Source organism: Zeus faber (genome assembly GCF_960531495.2).
Source record: "Zeus faber genome assembly, chromosome: 4".
Taxonomy (NCBI): domain Eukaryota; kingdom Metazoa; phylum Chordata; class Actinopteri; order Zeiformes; family Zeidae; genus Zeus; species Zeus faber.
This window is the reverse complement of record NC_137191.1, coordinates 12,663,215-12,683,483: the sequence shown is the minus strand read 5'-3', so window position 1 is coordinate 12,683,483 and position 20,269 is coordinate 12,663,215. Positions and strand designations below refer to the sequence as shown.

At 45.2% G+C, this 20,269-nt stretch overlaps 1 protein-coding gene across 1 annotated transcript in view; it reads left to right on the top strand.

Annotated features, from left to right (window-relative positions):
* pkd1a (polycystic kidney disease 1a) overlaps positions 1–20,269 on the top strand; it is a gene marked incomplete at its 5' end in the record, with an annotated part of 74,744 nt that overhangs the window by 27,055 nt on the left and 27,420 nt on the right. Inside the window, 14 exons of the mRNA XM_079999046.1 lie at positions 3,483–3,697; positions 4,514–4,641; positions 4,744–4,894; positions 6,124–6,392; positions 7,481–7,867; positions 8,259–8,729; positions 8,846–8,977; positions 9,291–9,466; positions 10,870–11,000; positions 11,196–13,816; positions 13,960–14,160; positions 14,246–14,545; positions 14,693–15,147; positions 15,346–15,496. Coding sequence (XP_079855172.1) covers positions 3,483–3,697; positions 4,514–4,641; positions 4,744–4,894; positions 6,124–6,392; positions 7,481–7,867; positions 8,259–8,729; positions 8,846–8,977; positions 9,291–9,466; positions 10,870–11,000; positions 11,196–13,816; positions 13,960–14,160; positions 14,246–14,545; positions 14,693–15,147; positions 15,346–15,496 — 5,788 coding nt within the window. The remainder of the gene's footprint in view (positions 1–3,482; positions 3,698–4,513; positions 4,642–4,743; positions 4,895–6,123; positions 6,393–7,480; positions 7,868–8,258; positions 8,730–8,845; positions 8,978–9,290; positions 9,467–10,869; positions 11,001–11,195; positions 13,817–13,959; positions 14,161–14,245; positions 14,546–14,692; positions 15,148–15,345; positions 15,497–20,269) is intronic.

Sequence of the window (20,269 nt, the reverse complement as noted above, 5' to 3'; positions counted from 1 at the left end):
GCAGGCGTTCCAAACAATGAGCCTCAGATAACAAAGGGCCTGAAAAGAGCATGGAAATGGAAAGAAAGGGGCTTTTGAATGAGGAATTAGAGTCAATCAATTAATTCCACTAGAACTCGACGAACGAATTAAGGGGGCCAATTAAATGTATGAAAAAAAGGTTTAAGGTCTGTTTCAGGGAGGCGAATGGGACACGCAGGAAGTGGAAATGGAAATGAAACGCAGGAAGCTCTTGAGCAGGAGCTGAATATGGGCTAACATTTGATATTTTCAATTAGGCTTATTATTGTTATTATTATTGAGTTTGCATGAAGAATCTTCAAACACATCCCATAAAGCACGTAGGGTCTTAACGTAGTCGAAATAACAGTTATTTTTTATGCCGCCATGTGTGAGGTTGCTCCAGTAAATGAGACCGCTACCGTAAACACAAAATTATTTTTACAATTTCTTCTAAATCTCACACAACTCGCCCCTTTAATCTGTCTCTTCGATGCTCTCCTTTTCGGTGGATGCATTGAGCGTGACGGACCTCATGTGGTGATGCAGGATGAGAGTTTGGTGCCGGGTGCTGATGCGAGGGCCACCTAGGCTCGATCTCTGAGGGTGAAAGAGTCACAGAAAAACACGACAAGGCATCTGTGAAAGCACAGCTGTGCGCTCATGGTTTACAGCCTGATTACATGTTTGTGTGAGCGTGCTTGTGTGGGTATTTTCTCGATCATTTTCTCATTATTTATATACATTGCAGTCTGAGGGGACTGCTCTGTGGGAATTACGCATAGAAATATGCGGCGGCCAACGTAAACATCTGCCAACTTTCCTCTTGTCTTCTATCGGTTTGGAGCAGATGGAGTTTATTCTCTCTCTCCTACGCCTTTTTTTTCCTCTTCCCTTCTGCAGTATAGTGTACGGGCTGCATATCCGCTTATACCTGATTATTCTTTCACATAGTGGCAATTTTAACTTTGATAGCATATATCTTTTCAGCGACAATATCCTTGAGAAATGAAATCATTCATTTATTCTCTACCCACTCACCAAAAAGATAAGTGCTGTAGTGCAGTCTCTCCCAGCTCAGGGAGCCACATGAACAAAACATATTTTTGAAAAAGCCTGAACGTCCCTTTTCTCCCTCAAACCATAATGCATTTTAAAAATAAGGCGACTAGGAATAACTTAAGAGATGAAAAGAGATGTATGCAATAATTGCAATTTATTATTATTACTATGACCATATTATTATTAGCATGTTCTTATTACCATTGCACCTACAAATGTATTATGTATTATTATACATCAAATGTACAAATGTATATGGGTAGACGGCAAATTGGAGGTTAAGTAGAGAAAGCACTCTGCTCTACCGTGGATGTCTGCTGTGCCTGCAGCAGTAGATGCTGTGTTCTCCGGGAATATCGCACTTAAATGAAGTTAAATTGCTTGACTAAAAACCGTGGATTAATATAAAAGTTTTCTTTTCTATTTATTAAATGCATGGAGGCTTTTGCTTGTAGCGTGGAAGATCACAGGAAACAGATCTCTGTAGATGTGCTCTCTCTCAATGCCGTCAGAGGTTGTGTCTAATGCAGACAATGTCTCAGACAACATTTATTGAGAATACTTTTAGAATTTTTTTAAATTTAATTTTAAATATCACTGCTGTAGTTTCAGAGTTTTAGGATCAATATGATCCATCCTACTGAAGTTTACAGTCTACATTGGTGTCATCCACCGCAGCAAATACTAGTGCTGGTGACTAAGCGTACATCACTAGAAATCAGGTACCTCTGACATAGAAAGCATCACATTTGTTTCATGGACTGTAACCACAATCAAGAGTTATCATATTAAAAATACCAAATTAAGCTCAGAGAATAATTGAAAAATATAGATTGTAAATTTAATTTAAAAAGTTGAATAATCATAATCATGCAATGAATAGCTGTAGAATAATGTAAGCATCCTGCAATCCTATACACTCACTGAACACTTTATTAGGAACACTATACCAATACAGGGTAGGGCCTCCCTTTGCTCTCAAAACAGCCTGAATTCTTCTTGGCATGGATTCCACAAGGTGTTGGAAACATTCCTTTTAGATTCTGGTCCATGTTGACATGATTGTATCACGCAATTCCTGCAGATTTGTCAGCTGCACATTCATGCTGCGAATCTCCCGTTCTGTCACATTCCAAAGGTTTTCTATTGGATTCAGATCCGGTGACTGGGAAGGCCACTGAAGAACATTGAACTCATTGTCATGTTCATGAAACCGGTTTGAGACTACGTTTTCTTTGTGATATGGTGCATTATCGTGCTGGAAGAAGGTTTTTGTACCATTCTAATACCGTTTATACACCAACATTAGTGTGTAAAAAGCAGGTAAATGGGTTACCAGGTTTACCAGTTAAGGTGATTACAGAGTTCAGTCGACGAGTATGCCTTTCTTTTTTTTTCTGGTGTATCACGTTGGATATCACGAATGTGCTGGAAAAGAGGCGTATCATGTTTCCAGTGATTAGGGTGCCTACCCAGTGTCATGTTTCCATTGCTGCCGATCTGAGCTGGAGTCGATAAAAAACCCGTTGTAGGAGTTTTGCCTGAATGTCGTTTTCAGGGCCCTCCAGCACAGAGACAGACGATGCAGTAGAAACACACCAGTTTATTGTAGGGAGTGGGCTAGGTGGAACAAGCCCCAAAGGATGTAGAACACGGGCTCCTCTCCTGTGTGTGGGTGTGAAGATGGGAGTTTTACCTGCTGCTTGTTGGACTAATCAATGAGCAACAGGTGTGCAGCCACACTGATCCTAGGCCCAATCCCCTAGACCCAGGACAGATGTGGCTGCTCAAGCCACACCATCCCCAAGCCACACCCGTGACTATTGCAGGTTCATTTGTCCTGGGACTGAGTGCCGGGTGTGGCCCGACTAAAGAGGAAAGCCAGATGTTTGCGGGTGTTAGCGGGTTTTGGTGCAGTGGAAAAAGGGTATGAGTAAACTCTGCTGTGCGTGGAAATCCCAGGAGATCAGCAGTTACAGAAATACTCCAACCAGCCCGTCTGGAACCAACAATCATGCCGGTGGCATCTGAAACACTGAGATCACATTTTTTTCCCCCATTCTGATGGTTGATGTGAGCATTAACTGAAGCTGCTGACCCGTATCTGCATGATTTTAATGCACTGCACTGCTGCCACACGATTGGCTGATAAGATAATTGCTCGAATAAGTAGGTGTAGTTGGCGCAAATAAAGTGTTCAGCGAGTGTACGTGTATTGCATTCAAGTTGCTTGAAAAATGTGATGAATGCAAAAAGAAATGGCATGCCTGCTACTGCTAGAACGATTTTACTGATAACCTAATTATCATTACATTATTGCAAATTGCATTTTCGGAAATGTATTAAAACAGGCAATACCCAATTTTTGGAGTCTTCAAATGTATTATACAATGTGTATCCTGTGCCTACTTAACTTCTAGGGAGGGGCGTGGTGCGTGGCTGGGTCTGAGTGACGTGGACTCCCCCGGAAAGCTGCGCTGGGTGAACGGCTCGGAGGCGTGGGAGGGCGAGGGCGGCCTGGCCACGCGCTCGCCTCTCCCCGGCAGCGTGTGCGTCTCTCTCGACCAGGACGCCAAAACCAGCTCCCACCTGTGCAGCGCCACCCGCGCCTACATCTGCCAGTACAGCGCTCAAAGTAGGTCCGACTGCATGGTTGCGCTCACCAACACAACATGCACACAACATGCCAGCACGAATTACTAATGCTTGGCGCTACCTGGCCTTAGGCCTTCTTCCAATATTCTCTCTCTCTTTCAAAAAGGAATAAGAACATTTTCCGATAGATTTTGTCATAGGAGGAATCTGGGTGAGGTGTTTCCGGTGAGATATTTGACTTGGAAAAAATCACAATCTCTTTTGACTTCACACCTTTGCTGTGTTCAGTGAAGTGTGTTTTCTAAACATGTCAACCGGTGATGTTTCCAAGTGCTCTGTGAATCTTGAAATGTGCGTTTTAAAGAGACTATTAATGTCAAATCCACAGTGTGTGTGTGTGTGTGTGTGTGTGTGTGTGTGTGTGTTTGCACGCGCAAATGCACATGTGTGTGCGTGCGTGTGTGTGTGTGTGTGCTTCAACCTCTGTTAGTGTTATGCATGTGTGAATCGGTTTGGAAATCTCACCCTGAAATGTCCTTCGATGTTCTTCATGAGCTGCTACTTCTCTGCGTTTTAGTGTTTTTTTGTTTTTTTTTCCTCTGTGTCTTCGGGGCTTTTGTCCAAACTACTTGTCACTTTTTTTTTTTTCCTTTTTCTGTGTAAAGTGCAAGAATTTGTTGCTTTAGGGCGCACAGCCCTGTTTGTTGCTGCAGGGGCTGCAGTTTCCCACATTTTGTCACTGTATATGTTTGTTTTGACCGGACCGCCCCCCTCCCTCCGCCTTCATCCTATTCTCTCGCCTACAAACTTGTTGGAAACCACATGTGCATTCAAACCGCAACTTTTGTTTGCCCAGTTCGTGTTCCGGACGCCGGGGTCTTCATGGTGGGCCTGGCTGTGTTTCCCTCCCACAACCCGCTCCGGATCCCCCCCTCTTACTCTCCGCACACCACCCCGCCGCCGCCGTCCAGCGGAGCTGTGGAGGTGAGGAAGGAGGGTCCCCCTGACCATGAAATACCGAGCCGCGCACTGATCTTTGATGCACTCATTCATTTTGTCCCTCGTCTTTCTTGCTCGTGCGTCCAGCTGCTGTTGTTCCCGGCGCTGAGCATCGTCCAGGCGGGACGTCTGTCATCTTTAGAGTTTGTCACGCGGGAGCTGAGCTCACACACGCGGGTCCGTTTTCAGATCTATAGACCCTATTGTCACTACCCCGGCCTGCACCTGCTCCTGCCTGGTGAGTCTCACACATACTCGCGCACACGCGCGCGCGCACACACACACACACACACACACACACAGGCCGGTGACCTGGACTCAACATCGCCTGGCTTACACACATTAAATGACACGTCATTGCTTATTCGTGCGCACACACACACACGCACACAACAAACACACATTTCACACTTATTTCTACAGGTGAAAGAAAAACACCTGTGCCCACATCTCCAGACAAACACACACCGATCCGGTCTCTCAGTCTTTCACTCAGGGCCTTTAGGGAGGTGAAGAAGAGAAAGAAACTAGGCCAAAAAGAAGAAGGACATAGCCAAGGTCTGAGGATCGTTGCTTCCCGTCCCTGCAAGAGGTGGACACGCCAGGATGCCGTTTACAGCGGATTAGATCCGAGTTGCTGTTTTTATTTTGAGTCGTGTTTCTGTCTCATGTGTCCCCTCTTGAAAGGTGTTCTAGAGGTTGAGAAGGGGGAGCAGACCCACACATTACATTAAATTACATTTAGTCATTTAGCAGACGCTTTTATCCAAAGCGACTTACAATTGTTCAAACACCGACGGACGCAGCCATCAGGAGCAATTAGGGGTTAATTGTCTTGCTCAAGGACACTACAGCATGCTAGCTGGAGGAGCCTGGGATCGAACCAGCAACCTTTAGATCACTAGACCACCAGCTCTACCGCCTGAGCTACCACCCCCTTACACACGGCAGAGACAAAGTATGAGAGAAGGAGGCAAAGAAAAGGACCGACGCGAGAAAGAAAAACATAAAACCACCGATGGCGGAACAGAATTACTTTTCCTTCTTTTTATTAAAATGATGTAGAAGTTGTGAACGCACAACGCATATTTATATCTTTCATTCTCCCCCGAATGGGATTTTTATGTCACGATATGTTTACGCAAGTCCTTCAGGGCTTCATGGCCATATTCCTGCATCACATTTCCTCGCGCTGGTAAAAATTGTTATTTAAAAGAACAGGTCCACGGATATAAATAAATGATGATTACACGGATGGATCACTATTTTAAAATATTTGCCACTGCCTTTCAGTGAATTGTCAGCCTGGTTGTTTTTGAGGTTTTTATTTCTGTGCTTCTGTTATTCTCCTTGGTTTTCGTATATCCCTTGTACATTACATAAGACGTATGTCTTGTGTCTTATGTAAAGCACTTTGAATGAACCTAAAAAAATAAACGTAATCTGCTTCCCATTTCTGTCTCTCAGGTTGCGGGGGTCCGGTTTGCTCTCCGGTAGCTGTGTGTGTGCCCTCATACCCGGGCGGCCATTCCCCACCGCCCTCCTCATGCCCCCCACAGCAGCAGTGGTGTCCTTTCCAGGGCCAGTGCCTGGACCTGTCCAGCCCCTGCGCCCCGCTCTCATGCACCAACTGCACCCAGGCACAGGCCCTGCCTCCTGGGGCGCTCAGACCCAGATACACCCTCCGAGACGAGGTGCCGCTCAGTCTACCAGCAGGACCCGCCAACCATGTGCTGGTAAGGGAATAGACGTTAAGCTTCGAGATAAGTCGAGGACCTGTTACTGTTTCTCATCGTAACTGGAGGGTTGTGCAGGTTGACGTCTTTAGGTTGAAAGTACTATACTGTATGTTCTACGGGAACAGAACTGACAGCCTAAGTTTGACGGTGGAAGAAGTCAGGACTAAATCTGATTCTCTACGATAAGATTCCACAATTGTTAATCACTACCAGACCCACAAGACCTTATTTTCAGTTGTTCATCCTAGATCTTATTCTAATTTAGTGTACATATTTTAGAATTTATTTCTGGGATCATTTTGTTCATCTAGAGTGCAAGGCAGGCTAAAAAGACTACAGACAGTTAGTAAAACTTCAATCAAATAGACCCTGAATAGGTCCCTGGGTCCTCCTTAATGTCAGACATTATGAGACTTTTCTGGGGAAATTAGTGTCTAAAAGTGCCTAGTGCCTAAATCGGTTATAGTCGTCATGGAGACCCAATGGAGGATGACAATCATATTATGATTTGACCCTGAATAGATTATTAAACCAAGAGTGCACTCATAACTCTAAAACTTCATAGAGAGTCGTAAAAAAAATTTCATACAATTGAAGAAATCAATCTCCCAATTGCACATTAACGGTCCTATGACTGAACACCCATTTTAATAATATAAAAAAGGCGTGCACGTTCATCTAATCCTCTTTGGAGACAGGCTGCAAAGAAAAATCCAAAGAGCAACTATATGGGAAAACTTGTTTAAATAGTGAATATAAAATGATAGATTGTAGTAGATAAATCGTGCCCCTCAGAAACCATTACCTCCCTCCCAAAGCAAATTATGTTAATATTTGGTTCCGAGAACTCACTTTTTCACTTCTGATGAAATGAATGAGTTGATTCTAAGTAGAGTCTTTCGATAACATGCTTTAAAGTTTTGGAAAAAGCAGCATGCTAAGTTGCTATTGTTAATATTGTTTTTTTTTTATTTATTATCTGACATAGTGCTATTAGATTTTGGCTTTGGGTATTTTCTTTGATGCAGATTGTTCTGATATTACAACCTAATGCTAAACTAAATACACCCCCCCCCTCCCTTCAGTTGAGGGACACGTTGGAGGATCTCCTCGTTTCCCCTGGTGACATCATTGCCCTACAGCACAACGCTGGAGCCGGTTCCCTTCTACACTGCCAAACATCTCCACAGTCTCCATGGCGACAACCTATTTTTGGCCTCAATCAATCAGAATGGTTCTGGGCCAGCAGCGCTGGTCAGTCGCCGGAAAGTTTGGCCGACAGAGACTCTGGAGACGGTCCCGCACTCGTCCCGGAGCTGGACATGGACGCCCTGGTGAAGGACGGGGAGGGACACTGGCTTGGGGACATGGTGTGTCCCATCAGGGTTCTCTACATGGGGTACAGTGACACCCAGCTCCAGGGAGCCCCACTGTCAGCTGGTCTACCACAGCCCGGACTCTACACCATGCTGGTCAGATTTTTAATCACTGCTTAATACTTTTACTACTAAAAACTCATAGTTATTATCATTATTATTATTATTATTATTATTATTATTACTATTATTATTATTGTTATTGTTGTTGTTGTTGTTGTTATTATAATTATTATTATTAGTAGTAGTAGTAGTAGTAGTAGAAGTAGTAGTGTAGTAATAATAATAATAATAATAATGTATAGTGTATTAAGTTATATATAATTATACAATAAAAACTTTATTTGCATAGCACATTTCAAAAACAAGGTCATCAAGTAAATAAATCTAATGAAAGAATCTAAAATATGATAGTGATGAATATGTACTATATGTACAATATATGTGAAACCATAACTATGGTTAAATAACATTTTCACTTTTGCAGCTGACTTCTGCTGAACCATCTTACCTAGTGTCCGCCTCATGTCCGGTACGAGTGGTGCCCCCCTTGGGCCTGACAGTCCTCCATCCTCCAGCCCAAAATGGCACCCTCTACCTCCAGCCCGACGACACCCGCTTGCTGCTCCGCGTTCAGTCTCGCCACACCACCAGCGTTTCCCAGCTTGCCAGCAACCGCAGCGCCACATTTCAGACCGTCTGCCCCCCGGAGTTCGCCTCAAGCACAGGTCCTTGTCTCTCAGGGTCGGGGGTCGAGTCCGGGGAGCCCAGCCTGTTTGCCGTGCTTGATCTGGGGCCGGGGCTGGAGGAGCAAAGCGGCCCGGTGCAGGTGGAGCTAGAAGCCCGCAGCGAGGTGACGCAGGCCAGCCTGACGGTGCTGGTGTGTGTCGAAGAGCCGCTCAGAGGACTGGTGGTGCAGCCCCACCCCACCCACAGGGTGCTGATGGAGTCTGTTGTGGTGAGTGTGTATGTCTGTGTTTGCCATTAGGTTGGTGTCCCTGTCCATTTCCGCCAGGGTTCATGAATTGAGGAATTTTCTAGTATTCATATTTGTATTTTGTAATTGTGTTTCAGCGTTACACAGCATTAGTGAAGGAAGGCTCCAATCCTACGTTTAAATGGACAGTGGACGACAAGCCCTACTTCACCTACTATAATACGGTCCTGAACGTCATCTACCAGAACGCCGCCGTCTACAAGCTCACTGTGAGTCCTCATAGGGGTTCATGTCATCTATTGTGTTCCAAGGCATGCGCATCTAAGAACTTCTTTCTAGTAAGTTCATGCCTTATTACCTTGACGCTAAAAGCATTAGAAACTATGCGACCGCAATTGAGAATAAGCACAAAAACTGAGCTGAAGAGTTTATTCGATTTTAGATTTAATTAACCCTACCCCTCAGGCCAGGCGAGGGATTAGACACAATTTTGTGCCGTGTTCCAATTACCCGTGCGCTCTCATGGTGTAATTCAGTTGCTGGGGTGTCTTTCCTGGAGTGCCGTGTCTCTTCTTCCCACAGGTGACGGCCATGAACCATGTCAGTAAACTGACGGATCATTTCAACGTGACGGTGGATGTGCTGAAGCCCATGACCAACCTGTCGGTGATGGGCGTGCCAGACGTGGTCACTCAGGGCTCAGCCCAGACCCTCACCGCCGCCGTGGTGCTGGATATGTCAGTGACCGCCACCTTCCGGTAATATAGTGTGTGTGTGTGTGTGTGTGTGTGTGTGTGTGTGTGTGTGTGTGTGTGTGTGTGTGTGTGTGTGTGTGTGTGTGTGTGTGTGTGTGTGTGTGTGTGTGTGTGTGTGTGGGGGGGGTGGGTGGGTGGGTGTGTGTGAGAAAAATTGTGTGTTTACAGTGCTTACAATGTTTTTTTTGTATATTTTCATTGTTAGTTTCCCTCCCCTCCTTCTTCTGTATATTCTCTCTCTCGCTCAAACGCAGAGTCTGTAATAGCACTGCAGCGTTCATATTCAGAGCCTTGGATTTATAACAGTGTGGTCAAAGCAGATTGCTGACAGGAATTTTCCCCTCTCGCACTTCCTCTCGCTCTTTTTCCACCCCTTTTTCTTCTGCTCTCCCTCTTTCGCTGCTTACACCCTAACCACTTTTCTCCCTCTTTCACATTCCCGGCCATTTCAAGCAGCCTCTTTCAATTATTTTCCCTCTGCTCTCATCATGAGAGACTTCAAGAGCTTTGAGATTCCACCTCTTTCCCTCTCATTGCCTCCTGAAACGTGATTTGACTTACACTTTGTGAACAATGATTTAGATTATGCCTGTGCATGTGCATGTGTGTTAACCAGAAATGTTCAATAACAGCTTATCAAGTGTGCTTTGGTCACCTTGAAGGTCCTTTGCTTGCAACTGAGAATTGTCGTCTGAATTTGTATTACGTGTGTATTTCTGCTGTGTGTGTGTGTGTCTTTGAGACTCCCCCTCTCCAAGTAAATACTCAAGGCCCTGTCTTTCGTCGAGTGTATCTCCATTAGTATGCCTTTAATCTTCTCTTCCACTCTACTCCCTCCTCTCTGCGATAAAGAAAACTACTTACAATAAACCTAAATTCTCTCATCTATTATCGGTCATTTAAGATCTATTTGTCTCAAGTAGGCCTGAACAACATTGGAAAAAATAGGATAAAAAAATTTGATTACAATTTACAGAAATATTCCACTTGGTAAATAAATAAATATGTGAAGGTGGGACATGCATCTTGTCAAGTTTTCAGTTTTCTCTTTGTCACCATGTATACAAAGTCTGAATAATTATACAATAAAAAGAAAGCGAGAAAACCTTATCTGGTCCAAATACAGATAATAAAGACTGGAGAGGTAAAGCGAGGGCAGACTGGTTGCTGGTAGATAAAATAATGATACAAAATAGAAAACCATTAAAATGGGCCTGCAAATGGTGCGTGTGTGTGCGGTACACTGCTGTTGTGACTGATTGGCCTAATTAGCCAAGATGACATCCTTCGTGATGGCCCTATTGCACATCGCTTATCACAAGGTGGAATCAAAATTCATTTAGGCCTGCTCCCAAGTCCAAGGCATTCCTTAAATTGTTTTTTTCTCTTGTTTCTCTGTGCGTTAGGTGGTCTTTTGGTGACGGTGGTTATAAAGAGTTTGAATACAAGCCTCCCTATCCCTCCTCCATCCTGTGCCCGGACTCCCCCAATCAGGTGGTGCTGAGTAACAACGTCACATATGTCTACCCCCAGCCAGGTATCTTCATCTCCCGTTTCCTTACTGTCAATAAATCACACTGAGTAGCCACTAACTAACAAGAGCATAACATATTTCAAGGCTTAAATGCTATATATCTGTAGTTCATGATGAACACGTTACTGCTCTTTAATCTTTACTTTTTTTTAATCCCCTTTGCCACCCTTCCCCTCCCCATTCTCCACCCTTTAAAAGGAGTGTACACGGCACAAGTCTCAGTTTCAAACCGCTACGAGAACATCAGCCAGCACATCTCCATGAATGTCTACAGCATCCTCAACCGTGTCGACATCGAGACGGAGCCACACCTACTCCTAGCCGGCAAATCAGCTGCTTTTGAGGCTCACGCCTGGCCATCAGCCTATGCCATCCACTACACCTGGAACTTTGGCGATGACTCTGCCCCACTGCAGGGCCGGGAGAGGCGGGTAGCTCACACCTACTCACAAAGTGGAGCCTTCAGAGTATGTGTCTCTGTGAACAACACCATCAGCTCAACGGAGGGCTGCTCGCTCATGATGGTGTACGAGGAGATTGAAAAGCTCACAGCCAAAAGCTCCTCTCCCACAGAACTCAAAAACCACACAACGGTTTCGGCACACCTGGCGTCAGGAAGCAATATTACCTGGACGTTCTCCATGGGTGATGGGACCAAATACACCACAACCGAGCCCCAAGTGTCACATACCTACATTAAAGGTGGCAATTACACAGTCAATGTGACAGCCACTAATGCCGTGAGCTCTGGATGGACCCTACTCCCTGTGCAGGTGTTTGTCTTCCAGGTTTTGGGGGTAGAACCCTCTGGCTGTGTCCAAGAACAGATCCCGGTCTCTTTCCAGGCTTGGGTGTCCGGTAATGCACTGACTCACATCTATGAGTGGAGCTTCGAGGACGGTAGTTACAATGAAACACATCAGGGCAACCCAAGGGCAACGCACACCTACAAGTCCAGTGGGAACTACCACATCTCCTTGCTTGTCTCTAGTGGAGTCAACAAGGCCTCGAAGGCCCATTATTTCAGACAAGTATGCGTGCAACCAGCCGTGGCTAATGTAACCCTTACTCTTGAGAAGACACACCTTTACATGGGAGAGGAGATACATTTCCAGGCCAGAGCTGAGCCAGAGTTTAACTACAGCTATTTGTGGGACTTTGACACAGAGGAAGATTCTGTGTTGATACATGGTTCTGGGGAGATGGTGTTTGCGTACAAAAATCCAGGCCGCTATATAGTGACCGTCACAGTTTACAATAACATCTCCACTCATAATAGCAGTGTCTCAATTGAAGTTGAGAAGCTGGTAGGTCCAGTTCTGATTCACCATAATGGCACAAGGTCCAATAATATGACACTTCGGGAACCATACCTCTTCACTGCTTCTTCTTCGGCCACCGATGTAAAATACACCTGGAATTTTGGAGACGGAACAGACATCATTGGCCAGAACATCATCCACAACTATAATGTTTCAGGGAGATACAACATTACACTTAGAGGAGCCAACACAGTGAGCTCGAACGACACTGTTCTAACCGTTGTTGTATTTGCTCCAATCCATGGTTTAACGGTAAATTCGAGTCTGGTGAACGTTCCTGTCAATACTTCAGTCCATTTTGAGGCCCAGATGGAAGAGGGAGACGGTGTCCTGTTCTCATGGATTGTGTGTGACCTTGGCAACTCAATTATGAGGAACCACACCATGTATTACACATTCCGTTCCGTCGGAACCTTCAATGTCACTGTGATAGCGGTGAATGGTTTGGGAACGGCACAAGCAAGTATTCTGCTTTTTGTGCAGCGTGAGCTAGAAGGCCTACAGATCTTAGCGGAGGAGGAGATAGGCGGTGGCATTGGCTCGGAAGGCTGCTGCTTTGCTACGAACCGCACGCTCCACCTCCAGGCGGCACTAAGAGAAGGAACCAACATGTCCTTTACCTGGAACTTAATCAGGGAGCAAGATCATATCAACACCCTCAATCTAACTCGGAAAACAGTGGAGGTCAGTTTCTCCAAACCGGGACTATGTGACATATTTCTTCGTGCTGCCAACCTCCTTGGCCAGCTGACGGTCAACAGAACCATCCATTTCCTCGACCCAGTTGGGGAAGTCTACCTTGAGATCAGCGACAACCCAGTTGCAGTCAATGCCCCAACTAACTTGACAGTGCTGACTCTGGGGGGTTCACACTTGCAGTACCGCTGGTCTGTGGATGGGAATGCTATGCCATGGAATGAGCCCTGGGCTATCCACACTTTCACTGGTGCTGGCCAGAGTGTGGTTAACGTTGAGGTCTTCAATGAGGTCAGCTCAGAAGTTGAGTCAGCATTTGTCAGAGTCCAGGAGGTCATTACGGGGTTAACATTCACAGCAACGAATGTGACGGAACAGAATTACGTAGCTACTGGTGCCAACGTCACACTCCAGGGGGGCATCTTGACAGGAACCAATGTGACCTGGATGTGGCTGTTGCCAGGTAGAACAGAAACTGGAAGAAAAACCTCTCTGATTTTCCTTGAACCAAAGGCAACCACAGTTTCTTTAAATGCCACCAACGATGTGAGCACAAAAGTGATTTCAAGGGAGTTCCTAGTGCAGGAAAAGATCCAAGGCCTTGAGCTGAAGGCCAGTAAAAAGTTTGCAGCAGTTGGGGACATTGTCGAGTTCACTGTTACTATGGTAGCAGGCACTAATGTAACCCTTATTCTCAACATTAGTGGAGATGCAATTATTATCCCTCCACTCAACAAAACCTACGTTCAGCAGTTCAGCAGAGTGGATACCTACATGATCAACCTGACTGGTCACAACCAGGTAAAGTATGAGAGAAAGATATGACATTAAGATTCAATTTTATATGTAATATCCTCGCTGTTGGACTTAAGTTTAAAACTCAGACAAATGATCGACCTGATCAACGCAATCCGCCTGCTCTTTGTTTCAATGCGGGATTGCAGGTGAGCTTCAAAACACACCACCTTCAGGTTGAGGTGATGGAGCCAGTGCGTGGGCTAACCATCCTGGATTGCTGCGACGCTGCAATCCCGGTCGGCGAGAAGCGAACCTTTGTGGCCAACATTTTGACGGGCGAGCCCGTGCAGTACCTCTGGACGTTTGATCTCCACCACCAGGGCAAGACAACGCACATGTCCAAAGAGGTTTGACGGTTGTAATCTCACACTTCTTTCAAAATGTCCTGTTGTTTTGGTCGCTCACGATACAGTATGTTGCACCCGAACCTAGGTGCCCTACACACCAGAGGAGGCCGGCTCTCTTACCATCTACCTGAGGGCTTTCAACGCACTCCACAGCCAAAACATCACCAAGCTTCTCCTGGTCCAAAATCGCCTGAAAGCCGTTGTGCTCGATGCAATGCCTATTGATACATTCATCAATAAGACAGTGACATTGATTGCCTCGGTCACCCCCGGATCTAACTCGGTGCAGTGTCTGTGGGATTTTGGAGATGGGTCCGCTCCACTTGCCACGAACACTACATCTGTGGGTTATGAATATAGCCACCCCGGACAGTTCTTGATCCATGTAGGTTTTTTTCCTTTTGTTGTTTTTTCTTTCAACGTATTTGGGTCACATAGATGCAATTAAATACAGGTTGAGGAAGCAATTTTAAGTAGTTCAAGAGTTGAAGTATATATTCTAATTTTACCAATTTGTTCCACATCCCAACAGGTAAATTGCAGTAACCTGCTGAGCTGGGTGTTGGACCAGGTGGAGGTCAACATCAGGGTGTTAGAGTGTGAGGAGCCAGAAGTGCAGGTGGTTCAAGCCCCACGGCTGGCCATCTGGCGCTCCCAGCCAACCTTGGTAGAGGCCAGCGTAGACCTGAAAGGCTGTGTTCGTTACGGAGCGCAATATCTCTGGCAAATTCTTTCTACCCCCTCCTGCGACAATGAACACGACCCCAATTTAGCCTTTGGCCACCCAGTGATGATGTCTCGGCACACTCAGACTCTGCCGGTCTCTGTTATCCTTTTGCCAGCGGAGGTTGATGTGCGGCGACTGCAGCTGTCAATACCAAAGATGGCACTTGCGGCAGGCAACTATAGTCTAGTGTTCTCCCTGTCATATGAAGGTGTCCCGCTGAGGAAAGCTGCCTGTCTGCAGCTCAGTGTCATCGCTGCCAGGTTAGTGGAGTGACCATGCATGTGCTTTGGTTCTGATGCCTGACTAAAATGTCACTTTTCGTGAAAAGTTTATGTAAGACTTTGGAAGACATGTCTGATGTTCATTAGTCAGTGTGCTGATATGCAAGTAACAACTCGGTTTTTATCAACCTTGATATAAATTCTATCTGTATCTGTTTTTTTTTTTTACCTTGCCAGGCTAGTGCCCATCATTGAAGGGGGTACCTACAGAGTGTGGTCGAGAACCCAAGATCTGCAGCTCAGTGCGGAGCAGTCCTATGACCCTAACATGGACCCAGACAGCCAGTCACTGCTGCACTACCACTGGGAATGTCAGGGCACCTCCAAGGTAACATGTGCACATGTGATTATCCAAATATCACATCGGTCAGTTGCAAGGTATTATGAGCTAACTTAGATGATCATTTTATCCTAACCTTCATTGGTTGACATAGTATTGAGGCAAATTTGCTCTCTCGGCTGTTAAAGGTATTTAATTATTTCAGTGACTTTTTTATATGATCTGGACATGTTTGGAGTACAGAGGTGGAGAGGGGGAAGCACAATGGGGTTACTATAGTGCAACTTTGTCTGAGTGGGAGTCATCTGTGGGAGCGTGGGTGGAGAGGAATGCTGTCTCTGGGATTCCTACTCTGAATGGCTGGTCATCTAGGGGAAGGATATAGCTCCACTTCTCTCTGTTATCTAACTTCTCACTGTTTTGGTCTGCTTTTGCTAATTCTCCCCTAACCCCCAAACCGCATCAGGTCTGTTTTCTCATGCTACATTATAATAACAGATTGTTTTTACATATAAACCACAGTGCTGCCAATATTCATTTCCAATAAAAGATTGAGGCAAATTTAATAAAACTGGAAAATATAATAAAACTTTTAGATTTTTTTCATTTTTCTGACATTACTTGTTTTTTCTTTCCCTCTGTTAGTTACACTTGCCTTAAATGAGGCTTGGCAGCCTTAATGGAAAGAGGCAAGCTTGGTTTGGGACTGTTTGTAAAGCACTTGTGCATATCTGCTTTGGGAGGATCGCTTTGTTTGTTTGTTTGTCTGTTTTTGTGTGTGTGTGTGTGTGTGTGTCGGTATAAGTGTTGATAAGTGTTTTCCACACACACCCTTTTCTTGGTTTGGCAATAATAAGTGTCAGTTCCCTTGCCACCTCTTGGGGTTCAGATGGAAGGGAAGGATTCAAGTGTCCAAGTTTTTCTGCAGAAGTATTTTATTTAACATAAATCACTCCCTATAATCGAAACTCTGGGGCCTTTCCTGGCGCCGCTCCTCTTTGCTCTGGGGAGTGTGCAGTTGCAACCAGCTTCACTGCAAGAGAGAGCAAGCCATGTCAAACAGGCTTTAAATAACCTCTGTTAATTATGCTCACCTCTGGCTGCCGCGTCTGCTCCTCGAACAAGCCACACCTGGCTGAACAGCAGTATACTTGGTTAAATTTGAGCAGAAGGGAGGCATCTAAAGGGTTATGTAACACAGTAGAGATAAACTATGTATTCCACAGCTGTTGCCATGCTCCCCACCCTGCCTGATTAAACACACTCAGGCTTGAATATACACACACACACACACACACACACCCACATACACTCACATTGAACGCACTCCATTGGACGCATCGGCTCCGGCTGTCTCTGTCGTCGGCTCTCCCCAGAGCCCCAATCTGCACATATATAACAATTTGGATGATGATGGTGTTCCACCCCCCCTCCCCACCCCCACCCCCCACATCCACAACTTGGCGTAAGATTCGGAGGATCTCACGAAACCCTGCGGTGCAGTGAAAGTGATGAAAGATCTCATGAATAGGAATGAAAGATCCCCCCACCTCGGCCGGCATGCGTGGGAGCTCGGGCGCACCACCACCTCCGCCCGGTCCATCGGGTGTATATTTAGTCATTTATATTTACCTTTATTTATATATTTATTGCCTCCTTTATTTATTTCAGGATTTATTTAATCGCCATATTTATTTTTATTTGTGTGTGAAAAGGCACAAGACGGGAATGTTCCTGAATGTAGCTGCATGTGTGGTTAGTGAAACTCACTTGCTGTGCTGGAAAGGTTATCCCAGTAATTTACCAGGAACTATGTGTGAAAGGAGCTGCTTTGCGACTGGCTCGAAGGGCGCAAGAAAAGGAGGGACTTGACACTAGCACGGTGTCGTGTGCCTCCCTTTGCGCGGCATTGCGAATGCGTTTATTTACAAAAATGGCAAAAGAGATCAAATGTCAAGGGAAAAGCTGGGTGTTGTCTAAGGTCGGATCGTCCAAGCGCAGATACTACACCGATGGAGTCTAAACCACAACTCATAGGGTGCGCACATATACTGTATAAGGAATTGGATCTATTGTGTCACATATGTCACAAAGAGCCCGCTCCACAAACTCATCCCACTTCGCCACCTGACCAGAACCTTGGCGTGTGAGCGATGCTCGAACATTCTACTTCCAGTAGATCTTCCACTAAAAAATATAGGACCCCTAAATATAAGTAATTGTAAATAAGAAGTTCAAGTTCAACTTCAAGAGATTATTTGTCACATACATACACATGTGGTTGTACATATATGCAGTGAAATGTCATGACACCCAGTGATTACGCACAAGCTCTATAAGCTCTAAAAATACCCAAATGTGCGTAAGTAGTAGTAATTGAGGCTGGTGAAAGTTCAAACCACCATTTTTATAATCTGGCTATTCAGCAATGTCTCAGGTTTCATTGTTTTATGTGAGTACTGTGAGGGAAAAATGATTACGATCAACTATTTTGAATGAGGACAAATGCCTCTACCTCCAAAAGGGGGTTTTAAAATATTTGTGTCTGTCCCCCCAGGAACCCCCCCAGAGTTATGTAAAGAGAAATGTTTTGCTCCTACAATGTCAATTCCAATATGAAAGAATCCGATCACACTTGGCCTGTTTACCTTCTATGGAGATGAGGAACACTCCTGGGTAACTCGATTGTCATGCAACCCCCATTCTGCCAGGTCAAGGTTGCAAGTACCTGTTATTTACATTCTAGGAAGGGGAGCACCCAGGAAGACAGTTAGGGGAGGAAGCACCCAGGAAGACAGTTAAGGGGGGGAGGCAGACTCGTCGGAGACCTCTAACCCAAACCTCACCCTGTTTCTTCTGTATAAAGCCTCCTGTCTTTCTCTCTGATATCAGATTGATCCTAGCCCTGCTTTGGAGCAGTACCGAATCTTTCTCTTTATTCTGCAGAATAAATAATCTTGGATATTCTCATTTTTGTCTTCTTGTAGCGGGCAGATTAACCTCACCGATCATTGCGGAAGAATTTCCTTCACAGTACCATTTTATTTCCTCTTTATAGCAGTTTTTAGCAGTTGTTATAGAGATGGTGTGTTCCCTCTAGCTTTGTAAATATGACTGATAAATTGTTTTCACTTTTGATCAGTGCTTTCAAGTTTTTGTTTCTAAACTTTTGTTTAGAAAGCTGCTATAAATGATGTATTATATTATATATTATATAAATAAATACATTATAATTAATGTATGAATTTGTTTTATTTATACAGTATATATATTTTTATTATTATTAAGCGGGAAATGGCAGATCAACTCCAAACAGAGACCGTGATATCTGTTGTCCCGTAAAGAGGATGAAGGCTCTTTACTCAAAATATTCTCTTGTTCCAACGAAAACAGGGGAAATGAGACTTAAATTGGATTTACGGACATTCAATATGTGCATAGCAGAGACCTTTTCGGATTGCTCACAGTACTGAGTCGGACCAGTCACGATAGACCCAAAATATTATTACTTTCATGTGTCTGTCTTCCAGAGGCGCAGGAAGTCGCCACGGTTTCCTTCCAGGCCGTGCCCCGCGAGTGTAACAGGATTCCGTTTGGCTGCACCCTCACTCCCTGTTCCTTCTCCAGATGTTTGGAGATGGCCCTCAAACCATATTATATATTGTCAGGGGGGAAGAATCTATTCCTACCAGGATGATGTGATTCTTATGGCCTGGCTAGTGCGCACCACTCCCAGTAAGGTTTTATGACAAACTGGAAGGAGACAGCTCCTCTCCCAAGCCGTCTGAGGCTGTACCTATGGATAGAGTGTGACTCCAGGTTGCCAGAGCGTGTTTCTTCTCCCCCTCTCCCACCAACATATGGCCTGGAGATCAACACTGGGTTATATATCTTGTTACGCATTTGCTGGGACTGATGTTCACTGCTCACCCAGTGGTCATCCTGGCTTGGCTTACAAAATATGAGATGCTTACAGAGATCATCGAGTCTAGATCCAGTGTATCACAAAAATGCCTGGTCACCGTCCCCAGGTCAGTCCAAAGAAATAGATCTAATACATCACAGCACTCTGTGATCCCCTGGGTCCAATGGCATCATATACCTTGATGTTCACACATGTATCACTTCAGAGCTAGGGTGAGAGGCATTAACCTGTTGAAGACGCCAGTGGTCCTTGGGAGGAATGACAAAAGGGCAACCTCAGCCGTTAAACGGACATACTGTATTAACCCTTTGCAGGTTATCAACGAAAGCCTTTCCATCCTCAGAGCAGAGAACAGACCAATATCATGTTGAGGGGAGGCCCAGGCGACACAACACAACTTCACCAGGACTGAATAATCCACATCTGGCATTTATGTATTTATTATTTACAATGGTGGATCTGTGTTTAGCCCAATGAACCTTCACAACAAGAACATTCTGGGTTTGAAGTAGAAATGGAGCCTTTCTGTGTGAGTTTGCAGTCCTCCCCATCTATGGCAGCCCACTGCTCCTAGATACTTTGGATGGATTAAACGCAGAGGACTAGTTTCCTCACAGGCACTCAGGTTCTCTTTCAGACACTCGGGCAAGATTCCACTTGGAGGGGAGTCCTGACGTATGCGCTGGGACCGAAAACCCTCCCATATGATTTGGACATACCTACATCTCATACCATCTCTCCTATAGAGAGTAAGACAGGAGGCGGCTACAGTCGTAGCACCGGACTGGTTGTTCCTCCCTGGCCGATGCCAGAATGATGAGGGGTGCTGTCACAAGAGAACTGGTCGGTTTTTGATGCCTGGTTTGATGCAAACGTTGGGCCTGCCGCCATCAGTC